This window comes from Sorex araneus, chromosome 6 (genome assembly GCF_027595985.1).
Source record: "Sorex araneus isolate mSorAra2 chromosome 6, mSorAra2.pri, whole genome shotgun sequence".
Classification (NCBI taxonomy): domain Eukaryota; kingdom Metazoa; phylum Chordata; class Mammalia; order Eulipotyphla; family Soricidae; genus Sorex; species Sorex araneus.
The window spans coordinates 101626132-101648449 of NC_073307.1; the positions used below are offsets into that span (position 1 = coordinate 101626132).

The 22318-nt window shown below is 46.2% G+C and overlaps 1 protein-coding gene across 4 annotated transcripts in view; it reads left to right on the top strand.

Annotated features, from left to right (window-relative positions):
* The first annotated feature begins 293 nt into the window (after nucleotides 1-293).
* Nucleotides 294-22318, top strand: part of FCHSD2 (FCH and double SH3 domains 2) — a 248452-nt gene continuing 226427 nt past the window's right edge. For all 4 annotated transcript variants that reach the window (XM_055142000.1, XM_055142001.1, XM_055142002.1 and 1 more), the window contains exons 1-2: nucleotides 294-785; nucleotides 3139-3236. In XM_055142000.1, the coding sequence (XP_054997975.1) occupies nucleotides 765-785; nucleotides 3139-3236 (119 nt within the window). In that variant the 5' untranslated portion in view covers nucleotides 294-764. The remainder of the gene's footprint in view (nucleotides 786-3138; nucleotides 3237-22318) is intronic.

Sequence of the window (22318 nt, forward strand, 5' to 3'; positions counted from 1 at the left end):
GCGCGGGAAGCCCCCGGCGGGCTCCGGGGTGGGGGAGGGCGGCCGGGAGGCCTTTGGAACGTGCCACTGTGGGAGGCGGCGGGGGGATTTTCGTGCTCCGCGGCCGCGGCCCCCCGCTCCCACCCGCCCGCGCCAATCCGTTAGGTCCCCCGGCGTTCCCCCGCCGCGGAACGGAGCCCCGCGCCGCGGCCCCGCGCCCTGCCCGCGGCCTGGTCCCCGGGAGCCCGGCTCGGGGCCGAGCGGTCCTCGCCGCCGCGGCGGGGCGCTGCGCCGCGCGCCGGGGCCGGAAATTCCCGCGGCCTGAGCGCCCGAGCCCCGAGCCGGCCGAGGCGCGGCGCCGCCTTCCCCCTCCCCGGGCCGGGCAGCCCGAGTGGGGGCGGGGGACAGGGCGGTCGGCGCGTGCGAGCAGCCTCGGGGAGACCCTGAGCCCCGGCTCCGAGCCCCCGCCCCCTCGCCGTCTCCGCCTCCTTCCCTCACACACCCCCCGGGCCGCCCGAGCCCCAGGCCTTCCCTGCGCTCCTCCTCCTCCTCCTCCTCCTCCTCCGCCGCCGCCGCCGCCGCCGCCGCCGCCTCCTCCTCGCTCTCGCCCTCCGACCCGGGTCCTCCTGCAGCTCGCCGGCCTTGCTCCCTCCACGGCGAGTCCTGGTTCGCGGGGCGCGCGGTCCACACGCACCCCGGCTCGCTGGGCCGCCTCTCCTCGCGGCCCTCCCGCGTCCCCGCTGCGGCCGCCGTCTGGGGAGGAGGATTGATGTCCCATCAGCATCATGCAGCCGCCGCCGAGGAAGGTGAGGGTGCCGTGTATTTTTTTGGGAGGGGGGGCTTTTGTGGCTTGTGGGGGGGAGATGCGTCCCTGCAACGCGACTCGGGCTCCCGCTGTGCCTCCTCTCCCCCACCCGCCTCCGCCAGGGGCCGTGACCGCCGTTGCCTGGGACTTGTCACCCAGTTGCCGTTGGCTCCAGGCTCGGGGGTGAGCCTGTGAGGTGCCTTCCGACGCCGGAGCGGCCAGGGTTCGGTTGCCTTCCACCGCGCCGGCCAGCCCCCAGATATTTCACCAGAGTTTTGGGCGTGCATTTGTGTGTGTGTGTGTGCGTGTGCGTGAATGTGTGTGTGTGTGTGTGTGTGTGTGTGTGTGAGCGTGTGCGCGCGCTCGCGGGCGCGCCCCCGCGCTGCTCGCTGCAAAGTGCATTCTCGGGGCTGCGGCGAGGGCGAGGGGAGGCGCGGGGTGTGTTGAGGGGGGAGCCCCAGCAGCTTTGCAGAGAGCCGTGTGCTTGGGGGATTGTTTAGTCTGTTCCAGGTTTGGGCTCTCCAGCCGCCGGTCGCCACCCCTCGCTCTTTTGCACGTTTGCTGGGAATTGGTTTTCTGCCTAACCTTAACGTTCGGCCTGCTTTTCCCACGGGGCGACCCAGGAGAAGTTGGAAGACACCTCCCCCTCGCCCCCCACCCCCGCCCCAAGGGCAAAGGAGAAATGACCGGTTCCCCCCTGCAGGCCCCCTTCTCCTGCCTCGCCGCCCCTCCGGCTTGGGGACGAGGAAGCTGTGGCGCCTAGAACCGGCCAGTGCGTGGCGTGTACGCCGCGATCTGGTCTCGGGTGACCGGGGTTGGGGTCGGGGCAGTGTCAGCAGCATCCCGGCGGCGCCTTAAGACCTTCCAGACCCTTTTCACTGCCCCCTTCCCCAGTTTTCCTTGGGGGCCGAGCCTGTGCCCTTGTCTTTTGAATCCTGCAGATGGTTAGTGACTGTCTCCCTGGGCGCCGGGTGGTGGCTTATTCTGTCCTCCCCTCGTGGGCAAACATTTGCTAACTGACTCGTGTCAGCGCCCTCTTCTTTCTTTCTTAACCCGGGTTTCTCTAGTTAAACGAGCCTCCTTTTTTTTCCACGCTCTTCCCCTCTCGCCCCCGCCCTAGCGCCGGGGGGGGGGGGGGCCGGAGAAGGGGGCTCCAGGGTCCCCCTATAACCTGGATGTCCGGGTCCAGCCTGGGTCCGGCCTGCCGAGGCAGCGGCCAGCTTGCATTTGCTGTTCTTTCTGGGCCATTTGAAAGTAGAGCCGCCACTGGGACAAGCTTGCTGGGGTGACTTAAAAGCCCGGCATATGCTGGAAGGTCACTTTTGCTCTTTTTCCTTTGTGAGAAAGGGTTTGTGGTTTGATGCGCTGCTGGCAAGGGGAGGGTACCATCCTGAGACGTGCTTTCTCGCAGCCATTATAGAATACTTTATGCAGTGGATTCATGCATTTATGCCATGAGCGTGTCCGTTCTGTCCGTTAGGCAAACCCTTTTCCCACCCAAGCTTTGTGCACCTCTTAGGGTGTTAATGCCTTTGCCTTCTTTTCTGGAAGAGAGATAGATTGTTAAAACTTGTGTGTGAGGGGCCGGAGCGATAGCACAGCGGGTAGGGCGTTTGCCTTGCACGCGGCCGACCTGGGTTCGATCCCCGGCATCCCATATGGTCCCCCAAGCACCGCCAGGGGTAGTTCCTGAGTGCAGGGCCAGGAGTGGCCCCTGAGCATCGCTGGGTGTGACCCAAAAAGCAAAAAAAAAAACAAAAACAAAAACAAAAAAAAAAACTTGTGTGTGAAACAGACCAACTGGCGGTTTATTTTGCACCCCTTCAATCTTGTAGCTTTTGCCTAGATTTTTCATTGACTGTCCTTTGTGTGTGTGTGGGGGGGAGGGCAGAAGGCGGAGAGTTGGGGCCAACCTGGCAATACTCAAGGGTTAATTCTGGCTCTGCACTCAGGAATCCCTCCTGGCTGTGCTCATGCTCGGGACCATAGGGGATGCTGGGGATCGAACCCTGGTCAGACCCAGGATTAGACCTATACTTAAGTCTAAGTCCTGGCTCTGTGCTCAGGGAGTACTCCTGGTAGTATTGGGAGATCATATGTGGTGCTGGGACTAAACCCTGGTCAATCGTGTGGCAGGCAAGTGCCTTAGGACCTGTATTATCTCTCCACCTGCAGATGGTATTATCTCTCCGGCCCCTCATTGACTATCTTTAATATACAAAACTAAGTGGCTAATAATGGATTTATATCCTTCAGGGAAGTTGTGAGCAAGATCTTTGTTAATATAAGTATTACATTTAGATATTTTATTTTGGTTGTTATTAAGGCCCTCACAAATATATGATATATTTTAGGTAAAGGTTACGCAAGAACTGAAAAACATTCAAGTTGAGCAGATGACCAAACTCCAGGCCAAACATCAAGCAGAATGTGATTTGCTTGAAGACATGAGGTAAGGTTATAATAGTTTGAGAACTTCTATATCTGTTTCAAAGAACCTTTGAGTTACCAAGCCCCAGGAACTGATGATGGAATTTCCTTTTGGATTTCCTGCTTTAAGTCTGTTAGAACTTTGACTCAGCTAGAAATTAAAACTGGAACTAACACAATGCAAACTATTTTTCCTTTAATGGGGAAACTTACAGTGTACATATATTATTAAGAAAAAATTAGGGCCCTAAAAGCTAGGCTGTCAAATCATAGCCACTGAAGCAGAAATTTCTTATTTACATACACTATCATATTTTGACATTTATTGACCTTAAGGATTTCGTGCAGATTTAAAAACTGTCTGTCTTGGTTAATGGTTAATATATCTGGGACTGATGTAGTTTACCTCAACTTTGACAATGTACTGGGAAACGTATTTATTTGATTATTTAAGTTACTTGTATTTATAATCAAGATAACTAGAATTTAATAGGTAAGACCATTGTCAGTATTTTTTTTTTCTTTTATTGTTGGTTTTTAGCCACACCTGGCTATACTTAGGTCTAATTCCTGGCTCTATGCTCAGGGATTACTCCTGGTAGTATTGGAGGATCATATGTAATGCTGGGACTAAACACTGGTCAATTGTGTGCCAGGCAAGTACCTTAGGACCTATACTATCTCTCCACCCAGTATTTTCTTTATAGAGAAAAGCAGGAGTAATTATTGAAAGAAATGACATTTATCAACAATCCTGTAATGAAAACGGACAGTTCAACAAACATTTTTGTAAAGCATAGAAGTTGATTTACAGGTTGAAACAATGTGACTGCAGTTCTTATTTTCTATTAGCAATACATTTATCAAATTAGAATTAAGTCTATAAATCTTATCAGTTGCCTAGTTTTCCTGGAGAGTTCAGCCTCTTCTAGGTTTCATGAGAAAAGTTAATTATATATTGTGTTTGAATAATAAGTGTGTGAGTAACTGAGTTTATTGCTAGTCCAAAGATTTTTTTTAAGAGTTTCTAACTTTCTCACATTTAATTTAGATACACTTTATAAGTATTTCTATAGAATACCTACTTTTTCAGTTTTTGTTTAGTTTCGTTTCTGGGCCACACTTAGCCGTGCTCAGGATTTACTCCTGGTTGTGCTCAGGGAACCGTATGTGGTGTCAGAGATTAAATCTGGGTTGCCCACATGCAAGGCAAACACCTTACTAGCTGTAGCATCTCTCTGGCTTTCCTTCAGGGGTGTTTGAAGCATATTAATCTAATTGCATCTAATTGGATATATCAAGATCTTTGCTTTCTGTTTGAAAAACTTTGCTTTTGTTTTTCTCGTGGTCATGAAAAAATTTTTATATAAGTGCTTTCTTTGCAAGATACTTGAAGCTCTTCATATTGTTAAAATTCAAACTTTTGACCCCTGTTTAATGAACTCAGATTTTTTTTTTACTTTTTTTTTATTAGTTTATTTTTAATTAGAGAGTCATCGTGAGGGTACAGTTACAGATTTATACATTTTTGTGCTCATGTTTCCCCCATACAAAGTTCGATAACCCATCCCTTCACCAGTGCCCATTCTCCACCACCAGTAAACCCAACATCCCTCCCACCCTCCCCAGTCCCGCCTCCCCCCACCCCACACTGCCACTATGGCAGGGTATTCCCTTTTGTTCTCTCTCTCTGATTAGGTGTTGTGGTTTGCAATAAAGGTGTTGAGTGGCCATTGTGTTCAGTCTCTAGTCTGTATTTGGCCCGCATCACCCTTCCCCCTCATGACCTCCGACCACATTTTACTTGGTGGTCCCTTCCCTGAGTTACCCAGAATGAGAGACCAGCCTCCAAGCCATGGAGACAACCTCCTGGTACTTATTTCTACTATTCTTGGGCGTTAGTCTTATAATCTATTATTCTATATTCCACAGATGAGTGCAATCTTTCTATGTCTGTCTCTCTCTTTCTGACTCATTTCACTTAGCATGATACTTTCCATGCTGATCCACTTATATGCAAACGTCATGACCTCATTTTTTCTAACAGCTGCATAGTATTCCATTGTATAGATGTACCAGGGTTTCTTCAACCAGTCATCTGTTCTAGGGCACTCGGGTTTTTTCCAGATTCTGGCTATTGTAAACAGTGCTGCGATGAACATATAAGTGCAGATGTCACTTCGACTATACTTTTTGGCTTTTCTGGGATATATTCCCAGCAGTGGTATTGCTGGGTCAAACGGGAGCTCAACCTCTAGTTTTTTGAGAATCGTCCATATTGTTTTCCAAAAGGGCTGAACTAGCCGTCATTCCCACCAGCAGTGTAGAAGGGTCCCTTTCTCCCCACATCCTCTCCAACAGCGGTTGCTTTTGTTCTTTTGGATGTGTGCTAGTCTCTCTGGTGTGTGAACTCAGATTTTTTAAGAAATAGAGACTTCTCCCAGCAATGCCTAGGGTCCACCAAGGCTATACCTAGAAGCATTGGGGGTGGAATGGCATGAGGTTGGCACTGGGGAGCAAACTCAGGATGTGGTAGGCATAGGCACTGCAACATGAGCCATCTCCCTTGCTGTTTTTATAATTGTTTGTTTTAACAGACAGCTGTAGATGAAGGAAGTAATGTCAGAAGCAGTTTAGAAAGTCAATTTAGTTGCAAATGAAGACCCTCTGTGTCAATGGTCATTGAGGTTTATTGTTTTTATCTTTAATAAAACTTCTTGTTAGCAGGGCCAGAGTGATAGAATAGTGGGTAAGGCACTTACCTACCATGTGGCTGATCTGGGTTTGATCCCTAAATATTCTATATGGTTCCCTAAATATTCTGATCTCTGAGATCAGAATTACTCCTGATCTCAGAGCCAGGAGTAGCCCCTGAACATCTCTGGGTGTGGCAACCCCTCCAAAACAAAACAAAACAAAACAAAACTGTTTGCATTATTTACTCATTTCTCCTTTTGCTGGAGCATATGGTGAAATTAAGTCAGATGGTTCTGGATGTGTGTCCAGGCTCTGTCTCCTACCAGCTATGTTGACATCTGGATATCAAGTGAACCTCACTCAGCTTCGTTTTTCTCAATTGTGTAATGGAACAGTAATGGTCTCTTAGTGAGAGTTTTCTAGCTGAAATCAAATCAAAGTGCTTTGGGATGTGGTGTGCTAAGTTGGTGTCTCAGTGTCAATGCCCTGCGGGGCCAGGGACCACTACCATCATTTTATATCCACATTCTTTTTTCCCCCTTGTCCCACTTTAGCACTTCTGGTTTTCTAATTGTGCTCTCTGTTCCTGCCTTTGGTTGTTCTCTTTGTTTCTTGATTCTCATTAGCCAACTTTTTTTTACCTGGCCAAGTTTGGTTCCCACAAAGTTTGCAAGTTTGTTCTCTGTAATAATGTCAATTTTATAGCCAGGGGCCAAGTCTTAAGTCATTTTTTTTGTATCTTTGTAACCTTTGTATAGGTTGGCAGAATTGTTGCAGGACTGTAGCTTGTTATATTGAAATATACCTTGTTTATTTTTAGTGAGAAGTTTTATAAGCTTTTGTAGGGTTCAGAAATGGGTGATGTCTTTTTAACTTGTGTTATATTTTGGTGAATATGGATACATCAGAGTGGGCTAATTAATTATCTGTATATATATTATGTAAATACAGAAATAATATTTCAAGGATAAGTGTATTATTTTTATTTTAAAGAAGTTTCAATATATTCTTTTGAGTTGATGAATCCCTTCTCTCTCTCTCTTTTTTTTTTTTTTTTTGTGGGGTGGGCGGTGTACCACACACAATACACCTGGGCTGCTCAGAGGTTACATCTGGCTCTGCACTTAGTAATCACCCCTGGCAGTGCTGGGGGACCATATGGGATGCCGAGGATGGCGCTCATGTTGACCACCTGCAAGGCAAGTGAGTGCCTTACCTGGTGCACTATCTTTCTGACCCCCCCTTTCTTGGGGGGGGTAGGAGGGCTTCCCACTCAGGAAGTCCAGGGGTCTCTTCCTCAGATTCTCAGCCCACTGGGCCCATGGATACACTGCTGCTGGGGTCTGAAGGTGCCCCCTGGGTGCTCTGGGCTCCCTTGAGCTGCACCTGGCAAAATTTGGGGACTCTTGGGAAAGTTATGTACCTTATTAGCCCCGGTGCTGTCTCTGGTCCCCTGGTGAATCATTTTATTCCTGTATAGTTGTGATCAGATTCTATATTACTTCCTAAAAATGAGTTTATTTTCTGATTTTCTTTTTTCTCTCTCCATAATGATACTGAATTAGAAATAGAAAATTTCCTGCTTTTGGTATTTGGGATAACTTTTGTTGCTTGAGGACGGAGGATAGTAGTTTGACTTTTCTGATTTGTCTAACCTAGCAAGTTGAATAACTTTTAAAACATTCGTTACAAGTCTCTGAATGTGTTTAAAAAAAAAAAAACCCAAAAACCTCCTATTTTCTTTGAGGGGGCAGGTGCACAGCTTGTGGTGCTCATAGGCTCTTCCAAGAGCTGCTGCTCAAGAATGATCTCTGCAGTGTCCAGGGGACCGTACGTGGAGCCTGGGGTCCAAACAGGATGGGCTGCGTGCAAAACAAGCACGTGAGGCCCTGTGCTCTCTCTCTCTGGCCTGAATATCGCTTTGTTCTAAAATATTTTGCCTTCTTTTCCTCTAACCATCCATTCCTTCCAGAAATGCCATAAACAGCCCTCTTTCTCATTGATGGCCCTCAACCAGTGTTGTTTGTTATGAGTTTGCTTGACAGCTAGGGGCCGGAGAGATTGGTCACTGGACTGGAACGCATGCTTTGCCTACAGGATCCCTGCACCATTTTATCACCCAGGGATGGCCCTGAGGGCTGAGTTGGCAATTGCCACTGACCCCCAAGCACTGGACACTGAGCAGTTGTTTTTTTTTTTTAAGTGCGAATTATTTTTTTTCCCTTTTTTGGAGGGGCCATACCCAGCTGTACTCAGGGCTTATTCCTTATTACATGTTCCTGCATCACTCCTAGTAGGGTTCAGGATACCATAAGGAATACTGGGGCTCAAACCCAGCTGGCTGCATGCAAGGCAAGTACCCTACCCACTGTGCTATTGCTCTGCCCCCATAATCCTGATTTATTTGTGTGTTTAATTTTGTGTTTAATTTTGGGAGATCATGCCCCATGGTGCTCAGGCTTACTTCTGGTCCTGGGTTCAGGGATCACTTCTGGTGGGAATTGGCAGGGGGAGGGGGGCACAGTGAACCCCAGTTGGCTGTAGGCAAGGCAAGAGCAAGAATATTACCTGTACAATCGCTCTGTCCCTCTTTACAGTGGTCTCTCTCTCTGGGTTTTTGTATGTTTGTTTGTTTCTGGTTTTTGGACCACACCTGGCAGTGCGTAATTAAGGCTTACTCCTGGCCCAGGGATCACTCCTGGCTGGCTCTGTGGAACATACGGGCATTGAATCAGGGTTGGCTACTTGCAAAGCAAATGCCCTATCCACTCTCATCCTGGTTCTCGCTCTAGTTTAGGTCACACCCAGTCGAGCTTGGGCTGCTCCTGGCTGTGTGTCCGGGGATCACTCCTGGAGGTGCTGGGGATTGAACCAGGGGTGGCTTCACATGAGGCAAGTGCCTTAACCTCATACCATCTCTCTGGGCCTCCCAGGTAGGGGGGGTAGGAACCCTGCAGTGGTGGGGGATCAGTTTCAGGACCTTTCACACACTACACATGTGCTCTTATCACTTCAGCCACATTACCAGCCTCAGCTTTTCATTTTGTTTTACAAATATTTAAGTTTCTTGAGGGTGCTGGGGACCGAATCCAGGGTCTCACATAGGCAAAACAAGTGCTTTGTCACTGAACTACAACCCTCAGCTATTTATTTATTTATTTTTTCATCTATTTTTTAAAATTCTATTTTTCCCCTTCTGGGGATGTGAGTGTTTGGGGGCATCAGGGATGAAGCTTCTGGTCTCATACTTGTCTGGGCCGCTGACCCTCTTCCAGCTTTTCCTGCTAGGATTTCTGACACCCCAGCTGTCATGCTTTTCTCTCCTTTTCCCTGAGCAGTGGCCAGGTTTCAGCTCCTGGCTTGGCACTTGCTGGACAAGCACTTTAACTCAAGGCCGCCGATATATACATATCCATGGCTCACACGGGAATGTGGCTCAGTCACCACAAGTTGTAATGCTGGTGTCTGGGTGTTAAACCACTGAGTCATCTTCCCTTCTGGCTGGAAATTGCAGAGGAAGTGTCCTCATCACCTTGGCCTGTGCGGCCCCACCAGCATTTGAACTCACCGCCTTAAGCCTGATGGCGGAGCATTTAAAGCCTCTGAACTAGGGCCCTAGCTTTTTGCTCTTAATTAAAAAACAAAAAAATACTTTAAAAAAAAGTTACATAGAAGACCGTAGTGCACTAGCTATAAATATGATTTTATGCTGGTTTATGGTCGTTGCCTCCTTCTCTCCCTTTTCCATTCTGGAATTTGAGGGCCAGAGATCAATTATTATGAAGGTTGTTCTCTTTGTTGTCTTTTTTCTCAGTTCTCTTCTCTAGGTGACGTGCTGGGCTTTAAAAGTATGAGAAGGAACGATGACTTGGCTATTATTAATGAGGGACATTCCATGATTTAGGGAGGCTTTATACTGAAGTGTTTCCTGTTGACTTTTGCTGTCAGCAGTAGACAAACACACTTTACTTTCTTTTTAGTTAGTTTCCCTCATTGCTTTCTTTTTAGTTTCTTCTCATTGCTTTATAAGGCTTTCTTCCTCCCTCCCTACCTCCCTCCTTCTCCCCGCCTCTCCTCTCCCCTTTCCCTTCCTCCCTCTTTCCATCATAGATACAAGGTTAAGTGCCCTATTGCTGAGACACATCAGCCCACTAAAGCTACTTTTAAGTAGGTTTCTAGACGTTGCAGCCTGTGTTTATTGTTTATTGGTGTTTGGTATTTAGTACTGTCTCCTTCTCCTCCTCTTTTTTTGGGAGGGGATAGTTTTGGGCCATCCCTGTGATACTCAGGGCCTACTCTTTAACACTCCTAGCAGGGGTTTGGAGACCCTGTGGGTGCTGGGGGTCAGTCCTGGCTTAGCCTTGTGCAAGGCAAATGACCTATCCACTGCACTATCTCTCTGGCTCCAGTATTGTTTATTCTTATGATATGTCACTAAAGAAAGTTCTTTGTAGGAACTGAGAATTTATAGAGGACTACCTTCTTGGCAGACATTTTAAGGAGGTCATTATATAATATGGGAAAATCATAAATTTCATAGTACGTTGATAATAGCTGTTACATTTGTTGACTTATTTTTGTGGTGTCAGAGCCACATTAATTGATTTTTATAGATGAAAATGGAAACAGAGTAGGATTCACAGTTAGATAAGGTGAATTGTTTCTGTAACACTTTATTACCAGTACACTTTCTCCTCATTTGTATTTCTAGGCTTTTAGTTTTTGGGCAAGGGCGGTGGGGATCATATCCAGTAGTGCTCAGGGGCTTCTCCTGGATGAGTGTTTGGGAACTGCTCCGGGTGGCACTTCGGGCCATGAGGTTCTGGGAATTGAACTTGGCTCCTGCATGCAAAGCATGTGCTCCAGTTGAATATCTCCCCTACCATCTCCTAAACGTTTAACCCAGAAATTTGTCATGGGTACCAGTTTTTGAAACATTTTGCCTATCAAAAAATACACTTAGATGAATACATCTTTTCTTTCTTTTTTGTTTTTGTCTTTGGGTCACATTCAGCAGTGCATGGGACTTAACAGCTCTGCACTCAGATGTCGCCCCTAGCTGGCTTAGGGGACTATATGGGATGCTGGGGAACAAACCTGGATTGGCCACATGCAAGGCCAGTGCCCTTCCCACTACTAATACCATGTTTTCTTATTTTTTTGTACATTGAGTGTCAAAGTTTTATTTTTATTGACATTTTTGTCTCTAGGCTCAAATTACCCCATAGTACTCAGGGGTTATTCTTTTTTTTTATTTATTTTTTCTTTTTGAGTCACACCTGGTGATGCTTAGGGGTTACTCGTGGCTCTGCACTCAGGAATCACTCCTGGCAGTGCTCGGGAATCGAACCCAGGTCAGCCGCGTGGAAGGCAGACGCCCTACCCGCTGTGCTATCACTCCAGCTTCTCAGGGGTTACTCTTGACTCTACTCAAAGTACTGAGCCCTGCAGTACTTTGGGGACTATATGTAGTGCTGGGGATTCATACCAGGGTCATGGGCACACAAGGCAAGTGCCTTGTCTCCTGTCCTAGCTCTTCATCCCTGTCAAAATACTTTAAAGCTAGTCATACAAATCATACAAGTTCCAGCTGAGGCAAAGATATTTAGTTTCATCTCAGAGAAGCCTGATATATGGCTTTTGCAAATATTCTAAAACATTTAAACTGATTCGAAAGCACCTGAGTTTTCTTTGTTGCTTCCTGGAGATCTGGTGATCTCATGTAAGGATTGACTTCGGGTATGTTAACTCCCTTAAACTCTTGTCACGCTAAGAGAATCAGGATCAGATTCTGAAAGCTGTTTGTAGTTGCTAGGAAGACTTTTTTTTTCCCCATTGTCTCAGAGATTGCTATGTCTAGAAAGGAACCTTGGAGATAGTCTGAACTAGAAGGCTGTAAAAGACAGGTTTATGAGATGTAATGCACATACCGTACAATTAACTCCTTTAAAGTGTACAAGTTAGTGTTATTTAGTGTATTCATGGGGTTGTACAACCAACACAATTTAGCTTTAGAACACTTTTCTCCCCCTCCCCCAAAGAAATTCTGGGAGCCAGAGAGATAGTACAACTGGGAGGATGCTTGCCTTATGTAAGGTTGACTCAAGTTCGATCTCTGGCAGCACAGATGGTCCCCAAACCCCATTAGAAGTGATTCCTTCTGAGCGCACAGTCAGGAGTAAGCCCTTAGCATAGCCAGATGTGATCCAAAACCCCCACTGAAAAATGTTTAAGGGGCCAGAGCTATAGTACAGTGGATAGGGTACTACCTGGCACATGAACCCAGGTTCTATCCCTGCCACCCCCTGTGATCCCCTGAGCACTGCCAGGAATGGTCCCTGAGTGCAGAGTCAGGAGTCAGCCCTGAGCAACACTGAGTGTGGCCCAACAAAACCAAAACAGAAAAGAAAAAAAAATGGAATTTCATACCTAATAGCAATCGCTTCTTATCCTTTTCTCTGTTCTTTAAAAAAATTTTTTTGTTTGTTTTTGGAGCCACACCTGATGATGCTCAAGGCTTACTCCTGGCTCTGTGCTCAGGAATTACTCCTGACAGTGCCCAGGGGCCCATACAGGACACCAAGGATCAAACCCGGGTTGGCAGTATGCAAGGCAAACACCCTACCCACTATACTATCGCTCTGGCCTGTGGCTCCTCATAACTTTTGATAGTCAAGTCGTATTCCATTGTATCTGGTGTGTCATTTTCATTAATCTTTTATCATTTGATTTGTTTTTGGTCTATTATGAATAATGCCTCTGAACATTTGTGTACAGATCTTCGTATAGAGATATATTCTTATTTGTCTTGGGAATATACTTAGTAGTAAAATTATTGGTCTGATAGCTATATTTAACTTTAGTTGTTGATTTTTTTTTTGGATGCACACCCAGTGTTATAGGGGAGCTACTTTGAGTGCAGTTCATGAATTGCTCCCAGAGGTAATGAGGGATCATGTGGTGTCATGGATGGCCCCAGGGCCCCCTCACATACAAAGCACACACTATCTGAGCTCCCTTGCCTATGTTTAACTTTTTAATAAAACAGGTTTATTTTCACAAGGTCATTCATATTCATTGATTACATTTAATATTTCACACCAATCCCAGCATTACACCTTCCCACCATCATTATTTTGAATTTTCCCACCACCATTCAAGCCTGCCTGCCAGGGGCAGATGCTAGATAATTTATTTTCTATTGCTTATTATGAATATCATGAGAGTTCATGCGACCGCAAAAGCAGTCGCGTGCTCCCGGAATTCTAAAATTGTAAATGGTTGGGGTCCAGAGACATCTCTGTAGGGAGCTTAATCTGTTTTGAGGTTCATTTGGGAGTCTCTGGATCAAGACTGTTGATGTGCTGAGATGGTGCCAGGAGACAGTCCATGGGTGTGACAGCCAGGAAATCAGGTGAGAAGGGACGGCCTGTCTCAGCCACTGCCATGTGGCCTGACCCATATACCTGGCTTTTGCTTCTGGAAGCTTGTGGCCACTGGGGTTTCATCTGGAGTGGGCGAAGAGGGCGCACCCACTCCATCTGAGGTGCCCTCAATGGAATTGACTTGGTATGGGTCCAGAGAGATCTCCGGCCAGCTGCTGTCTTCCGGGATTCACTGCTGAGTCTCTGGATCAAGGCCATTGATGCACTGAGATCTAACTTTTTTTTTTTTTTTTTTTTTTTTGCTTTTTGGGTCATACCTGGCGATGCACAGGGGTTACTCCTAGCTCATGCACTCAGGAATCATTCCTGGCAGTGCTCAGGGGGACCCTATGGGATGCTGGGAATTGAACCTGAGTTGACCGAGTGTAAGGCAAACGCCCTACCGCTGTGCTATCCTCTAGCCCCAATGTTTAACTTTATGAGGAATTTTCAAACTGTCTTCCAAAATGACTGCGCTCATTGATTTTATTTGTAAAGGTGTTACCCATTTTGTAACGTCTTATTTTCTCTCCTTGTTGCTGCTGTTGCAGTAACCAGGGTCCCATACCTTGGTTTTCTGATGCCCCTGGGGGTCGCATATCAGGTTGCTGTGCTCACATATCCTGGCCGAGCCCTGGGGATTGCACACTCTCTGCTGTAGTATGTGTGGGGTCCCTGACAGCAGGGGTGTCTGCACCTCAATCGGTGCCCCTGCTTAGCACCTGGAGTTGAACTCGGTGTCTCCCATTTGCACAGTAGGTGCCTTTTGTGTCTGAGCCAGCCCTGTGCTATTTACAGTCTCAGAATGCTGGACAGAAACTCCCATTCCTCCATGTCCTCGCCCTGCCTGTTATTGCCTGTGTATTTGACTAGGACTGTTCTAGGGGTGTCAAGTGGCATTTTCGAGGGGCTTTGATTTCCGTTCCCGGCTTATGATGTTGAACACTTCAGATGTGCTTATTGGCCCCTGGATGATCTCTGGAGAAATGTCTTGAACCCTTCAGCCCCTTGCCTGCCCCCCTCATTCCTTTCCTTTGTTGTGGTGAGCTGGGATGGTGTCTTTCTCTGTGCTCGTGTACATTCTGGCTCGGGCACTGCTTGGGGCTTGTACTCTCTGGTTATGGTGCTCACACACACGCCTGCCAGGGGTTGGTTCAGGCTCTGCTGCGGCTGGGAACGATCCGCAGCACTGAGGGTCATACATCGTAGAGCTGCCAGGCGGGAAGTGGTGGGGCGCAGTGCATGCAGGTGGAACAGAGGGCTGAACTCAGGCCTTATGGTTGTAGGAAGTGATCCCTGAGCTATTGAGCTGTCTGGCCCCGGGGATCTGCCCATTTTTATTTATTTGCTTAGGTTTGCTTTTAATTTTTTTAAAAAATACTTACTGTTTTTTGTGGTGCTGGGGATTGAATCCAGGGCCTCACACATACGAGGCAAGTAAATGCTCTGATAAACTATATCCTATCCCCAACCCTCCATCTACTTTTCTGTTTTTTTTTTTTCTGGCCATACCTGGCAGTGCTAAGGGATTTACTCTTGGCTCAGTGCTCAGGAATCACTCCTGGCAGGCTTGGGAGACCATATTGGGTGCAAGGTGAACTCCCTACCCACTATACTATCTCCCCGGCTGCTCCATCTACTTTTAAAATGGGTTATTTGTCCTACTGAGTTGAAAGAGTTCTCTCTCTCTCTCTCTCTCTCTCTCTCTCTCTCTCTTCCCCCCCATATTTGCATTTATGCATTTATATATCTTATTAGCTATATAATTGTAAATGTAGCATTTGGGAAGAATTACTTGTGGTGAGTCTTAATGTGTTTTTGATCTTGAGAACAATGAAGTGGTGGGAAGATTAGGGTATTTGAAGGTAGACCAGAGATTGAAGCCCAGCTTTGAAACTTATTAGCTGGGTAATGCTAGGTATGTCATTCAGGTTCTCAGAGCCTGTTCTTTCATGGAGGAAAGCCCTACCTTTTTGTTTCTCTGTGGAACATGTGAAATGCCAAGCATGGTAAGTATTCAGCATTGGTAGTTGAAGTTATTATTGGACTTTGAATCCAGGGAAGAATGTTGTCTTAGTCAAGATAACACAGGAAGTTATTCTATTTCATTAGTTCCAAGAACTAGTTTTTTTTATTCTTCCATTTCTGAAATTCAGAACCATTTTAAGATTGTTTTTGGCCAGGATGCTGTTGTCATTGTGTCTGCGTGTATAATGCTTACAGAATAGGTATCAGAGCTCCTGGAAGAAAATCCTAGAGATGGTCAGTAGGATATAAATGTTGGGTTACCTGGGTGTTTTTGTTGACACAGAGGAGATGGGCACCCAGTATGGCCTCCAAGCCTGCCAGGAGTGATTCCTGAGCACTGAGCCAAGAGTAAACTGACATGGGAATTGATGACTGATTTCAAAAAGTGACTCTGAAGAGTTAGACTCTGAATGTGATCAGCTTATGCATCAATTTGTTTTTTCATCTTTTCAAAAGTCATGCATAAGAATAACATATATCCCAAAGAGGAGGGATATCTTTTGTGGGGAGGGGCAGTGCTTAGGGATTATTCGTGGCTCAGTACTTGGAGGTGGTGTCTCTCCTGGGAGTCCTCAGGAACCATGTGGTCCTGGGGATCGAATCTGGGCCTCCTGCATGCAAAGCGTGCACCCAGCATATAGAGTTATCTCTCTGCTTCCCCACTCCTTTTAAGTTTCGTATCTTAGACCAGGAGTATGTTTTTATATTTACCATCTAGACTAATCGGCCAGTGTCTTCTTTCAGATTCTCCCCAGGAACAGGGGATGGGTCAATATCTTGCCGCTTGGTTTTCTGATGAGTTTGGGGAAGTGGTGGTACAGGGCTCCTTAGGCAACCTTAGGTTTGTTGATCTCCTTTTAACTTCTCATGCTAAAGCATTAATAGGCAGTAAAGTGTCTAAATTGAAAGCTGAGAAGAACAATTAAGAGCTGGGATTACTACTAGCTGAATAACTTACCCCTTAATAATTGTGAATTGGTAGTCTCTCCCCCCCTCCCTCTTCTCTCCTTTTCCTTCCTCTCCCTTTCTCTCTCCCGCTCTCTCTCCCTCCTCCCTCCTCTTCCTCTCTCTCCTCCCAAGGAGTTCTCAGAGGCCACTCTCAGTAATACTTCAGTAACAGGACTGGATGTTTATATATATAGTCCCAAATACTATATATACATATATATGTATGTATGTATGTATATCTTTTTGGACCATATCCACTGCACTCAGGGCTTACTCCTGGCTCTGTGCTCAGTGATCACTCCCGGCAATGCTTGGGGGATCATATAGGATGCCAGGGATGGAACCTGGGTTGGCTGTCAGAAAACCGAGTGGCAAGAGATTGACCCAGGCAAACGCCTGACCCACTGTACTATCTCTCTGGCCACTGAATACTTGATCCAGTAGTGTGATGCTGCCTGTGTCCCATGGTGCAGGTGGCAAGGGGGTTACCCTACCAGAGTCACACCCACTGGTGCTTGGGGGCGGGAGTCCTGGGGTGCCTTGTGCATGTGAGGCCTGTGAGCTACCTCCTCTGCCTGGCTTATATTTGAAAAGTATGAAGCTGTTTATTGGCGAAACTTATGGGTTCAGAGCAAGTTGGTGTTTTGCTTTGTATCTCCTTGGAATTTTCATTTGCAGCTCACCGATGTCACTCTGTGTTGTTGGTGTTGGCCTGCACCTGCGGGCGTTCGCTCAAGTGTGGTGTGTGCTGTGCTTTTGTCCAGGTGGAGTTCAGGAGCCCGGCCCCGCAAGTAGTCACCTGCGCCCTGTTCCCGGGCGTTCCTGTCCACCTCAGCCTGTCCCCGACTGTCAGTCAGGCGCAACTTCAGAGAGCTGATATTTGTGCTTCGTTTTATTTCATTGTTGAAATGTTTCTCAGTCACGCTTTATTTTAACATTCCATTTGATCTCCTTTTTGGCATTCATGTATGAATCTCTTGTCATCCAGATGTTTTCTGTTTGTGAACATTGAAATAATCCCAACTCGGAAAGGTTATTTCTGGTATTATGAAGAGTGTCCATGGGGAACAATTGGGAGTGTGTACCCTTTGATTATATTTTATTGGTATTTTTTTTTTCCTGGAGGCTGGAAGTTAGAGGCAGAGGCAGAGACTTTGCTTTTTTGTTTTGTTTTGTTTAATGTGTACTTTTTTTGTATGTTTTAAATTTTGATCTGAGTGAATTTTACCTACTCTCAAAACAAAAGCATTGGTAAACATTTTATTATATGCCTTGTAAACATAAAAATTAGAAAAGAATGTGTTAGCGCTAAAGTGTCATTTTTGACTTTTAATGAGTTTTTGTAAAAGTATATATGTATATATATATATTTTTTTATTTCGCTTTTTGGGTCATACCCAGCGATGCACAGGGGTTACTCCTGGTTCTGCACTCAGGAATTCCTCCTGACGGTGCTTGGGGGACCATATGGGATGCTGGGAATCGAACCCGGGTTGGGCACGTGTAAGGCAAACGCCCTACCCACTGTCCTATCACTTCAGTCCCTGTAAAAGTATTTTTATTAGTAGATTTTGCAATTCATTTTTAACATGGACAGATAAGATTTTTTTTTTTCTTTTTGGGTCACACCCGGCGATGCACAGGAGTTACTCCTGGCTCTGCACTCAGGAATTACTCCTGGCGGTGCTCAGGAGACCATATGGGATGCTGGGAATTGAACCCATGTCGGCTGCGTGCAAGGCAAACGCCCTACCCACTGTGCTATCACTCCAGCCCCAGGACAGATAAGAATGTTTGATTTATAAACTTTATAAAAAACAATCTCCAGCTGATTGTAGTTCAGAGTCAGGCAAACCGTCTCTTCACAAAGTTACACTCAAGTCTTTCTGCTTTGAGAAATTCTTCTGCCCTCCAACAGGTAGACATACTAGGTAGGTAGATTCATATCTGGCCTCACATTTTATTTTAGCTAACTCTATTCAAAGGCTTTACCTCAGCATCATCTTCTAAGACATTGTTTCTGTGGTAAAATGTATTGTGCATTATCAGCCAACTTTTCCCCTTGAACAATGGGTTTATCTATTTTAGGAGTATTTTATGTAATAGTTCTCTGTGCCGTTTTGATATTGTTAGTATTCCATTTTCTTTTGTATTTTTACACATGTCCTTTTTGTGTTTTCAAATGGTTGTTCTGGGTGTTGTGCCCTTCACCACTACATTGCCACTATGTTAGAATTGTGCATCAGTCCACTCTCAGTCGCTCAGCCCAGTACTTGTGCTGCGGGCTCTAGGCTCCAGTAGGGTTTCATCCTCATGTTTGGAAGACTCTATTGCTGGATATGGAACTCTGGGTTGACACTTGGTCACTCCATTGCCTTCCAGTCTTCACTGTTTCTGATGAGCTGTTTTATTTATTTTATTTTTTTATTTTTATTTATTTATTTTTTTTTGCTTTTTGGGTCACACCCAGCGATGCACAGGGGTCACTCCTGGCTCATGCACTCAGGAATCACCCCTGGCGGTGCTCAGGGGACCATATGGGATGCTGGGATTCGAACCCGGGTCGGCCGCATGCAAGGCAAACGCCCTACCCGCTGTGCTATCACTCCAGCCCCTGATGAGCTGTTTTTAAAAATACACTTTTCCTCATCCATATAACTTGTCCTTTCCTCTGTTTGTTTGTTTCTCTCCTCTTTATCTTTGGTTTTCTGTGTTTTGAGCGGTTACTAGTTGTAAAATTACCTTTGTAATGATCATGCTTGGGGTCCATAGAGCTCCTTTATACGTTGATATTTTCAATGCACTTGGGAATTTGGGGGCCTTTATATCTTTGAATATTTTCCCTGTCTCATGTACATTTTCTCTCTTAATGTACTTTTGGGACTCCAAGTTATACATTATGCTACTTCAGTTATGTCGATTTCTTTTCTAGCTTAATGATTCTTCTGTACTTTTCTACCTTTAATTCCACTCAGTAAAGTTTTAATATTTTTCCATTATGCTTTTAAGTACTTGAGCATATTTTCCATAGCTGTTTTAAAGCTTTATTTATTTATTTATTTATTTATTTTTGTACCATACCTGGTGGTGCTTAGGGCTTAATTCCAGTGATCACTGCTGGTGGACCTCAGAGAAGCATATGTAGAGCATATGTGGTGCTGGATCTTGGGTCGGCTGCTTGTAAGTCAAGCGTCTCACCCCCTGTTTCATCTCTCTGGCCCTGTTTTAAAACTCTTGCCTCTTGGGGGCCAGAGGGATAGTAGAGGGGGTAGCGTGTTTGCATTGCACACAGCCGACCTGGCTTGGATCCCTGGCATCCCACATGTTCCCCCCGAACACTACCAGCAGCAGTTCCCGAGTGCAGAGCCAAGAGTAACCTCTGAGTACTGCCGAGTGTGGCCCCGTAACCAAAAAGCCAAACCAACCAAACAAAAAAACCCAACCCCTACCCCAAACCCTCTTGTCTATTGTGTTTGATTTTGTGAGCATTATTATTAATATTGTAAACATTATAGGCCAAGTTATCCCTTGGTCGGTTTATATCCCATCATGGATCACTCTTTCTTGCTTTTTCTGCTTATCTATACTTTTTATTTGTGAATGTTATTGGTAACACTTAGGAGGCCCTGATTATGTTGTCATTTTCTCAAGAGTTTGAGTGCTGTTCTGTCAGGCATACAAAAAAATAAATTCTCTTTTTTGCTTGTGTTTGGGACATACCCAGTGGTGCTGAGTGGTTCCTCCCGAACTGGTCCTTGGGGGTCACTCCTGGTGGTGCTGGGGGCCAAAATGGTGCTTGGGATTGAACCTGGGCCTCCAACATGCAATGCAGAGCTCCAGCCCTATCCCTCTGTGGCTCTTGTGTGTGTGTGTGTGTGTGTGTGTGTGTGTGTGTGTGTGTGCGTGCCCATATGCATATATGTCTGCACATATTCAGTGCTGGCTGAGGGGCTTCTCCAGACTTGATACTCAGGGGTCAGTTCCGGTGTTACTTAATCTCATACAGTTCTGGTGATGGCCCGGGGCTCCTGCTTGAAGAGTATGTACTCCAGCCTCTGAGATATCTCTTTACTTTCTTTATTGTGTGTTCAAATTAATATTTACTTAAAATCTGTCCCCCTTCTCTCTTTCCGTTGTTGCTGCTGTTTCAATGACTTGAGGTTACTGCTGGTAATACTTGAACACTGGGTCGTGATCCTGGCTGGTTGGGCAGCTTCAGACTTGATTGCTGTGCTTGCGTCACACTTTTAGTTGCTGGACATGCTTGGGGCCACACACTTTTATTGTGAAAGGGCAGAGCCTGCCAGGATCTCACTTGTTATGTGGGAAGCCCCGGGGCCTGAACTTGAGACCTCATGCCTGCAAGGCAGGTGCTCTGCTGCTGGGCTGGCCTCAACCCTTACTAAAATTGTTTAGTTCTTTTGCCTTTTTTTTTTAAATGCCATGTTAAAAATCTTTTCGGGATTTGTTCTTTATTCACATGAGTATGACCTTTCTGAAGTTGCAGCAGGATGCCTGAGTGTCCAGGGTCTATAGAAATGTTCTCACTCTGGCTGAAATAAAATTCCAGTGTGTCCCAGCAGTGTGCTGCTGCTGGTATCTGTCCAGAGTTGATTCTGCATGACTCTATCTCTCCTGGCACATGTAGCCCAGAATTCAGCCTCACCCCCACTCTGTGGTTCCCTGTGCAGGTATCTTGGGTGCCGTTTGACCGGTGCCCTGCATTTGAAATTCTAGCTATTCCAGTATCTCTGAGTTCCTATCTCTGCATTTAAGTCAGCGAGATAATCATACTTGATTTAGGCTCCACTGCCCTGTGACGCTGCTGGGCAGAAAGCCAGAGTGAGTGCGGTGCACACCTTCTGTGTTGGCTATTATTCCGTTCCATGCTTGCAACAGGAGGGGCGAGTATTCTGTCCTGGCGTATAGATGTCATTGGAGGGCTAGTCTGGTACCAGTGAGTTACTTTGCCAGGGCTTGAGGGATCAGGGTTACACATGGTATTTTGGGGGATTGGGGGAGAAAGAGCATGTGAAACAGCACACTGAACTTGGGGCCTGGTCCACACAGAGGGCATGCACTCCCGCCCCATTGTGCACATGCTAGTCCTCTGCTTTCAGATACAGATGTTTGGGTAATCCATATGTAAATGTAGGTTTGCTGTAGCCCAGGAATTTCTTCACAGCCTTAGTAAGATCTAATTTGTATCCCGTGTAATTTGTTTGTGTGTAGTTTGGATTGGGGGTGTGGCTGAGGTGGCAGAGCACATGCCTTGTGTAAGGGCCTGGGTTCAGTCGCTGGTACCCAGTGTGGTCCTGGCACCCTCCCCTGCAGCAGCAGGTGTACCCCCGTACCCCGGCACCACAGCACAAGAAGGTAAAATGTCATTCGGTAGCTTTTACTTGTTACAATCAATGTCAGAACATTTTTTATTATCACAAAAATAGACCTGGACCCCTAAGCCACTGACCTCTTCCCCCTATTTACCTGTCCTTAGGCAGCCACTCCTCTACTGTCTGTAAGTTCACTTGTTCTGGACATTGCATGAGATCATACACTCTGTGCTCTGTGAAGACTGGCTTTTTTTTTTTTTTTTTTGCTTTTTGGGTTACACCCGGCGATGCACAGGGCTTATTCCTGGCTCTGCACTCAGGAATTACCCCTGGCAGTGCTCAGGGGACCATATGGGATGCTTGGAATCGAACCCGGGTCGGCTGCGTGCAAGGCAAACGCCCTACCCGCTGTGCTATCACTCCAGCCCCAAGACTGGCTTTTTTTTTTTTTTTTTTTTTTTTTATGTAGTAGGACGTTTACATGGTAAGTGCTATTACAGCACCTACCAACAGTTCATTCCTTTTTATTTATTTATTTATTTTAAACTGCTAAGTACTGTTTTGTTATTTGAATATACCACATTTTATCATTTCATTCATCATCAGACCTTACCCATTCTGCTGTTTCTCCAGTCCCTCAGGGGGTTATTTTAAGTAATTGGCGGAGCGACATT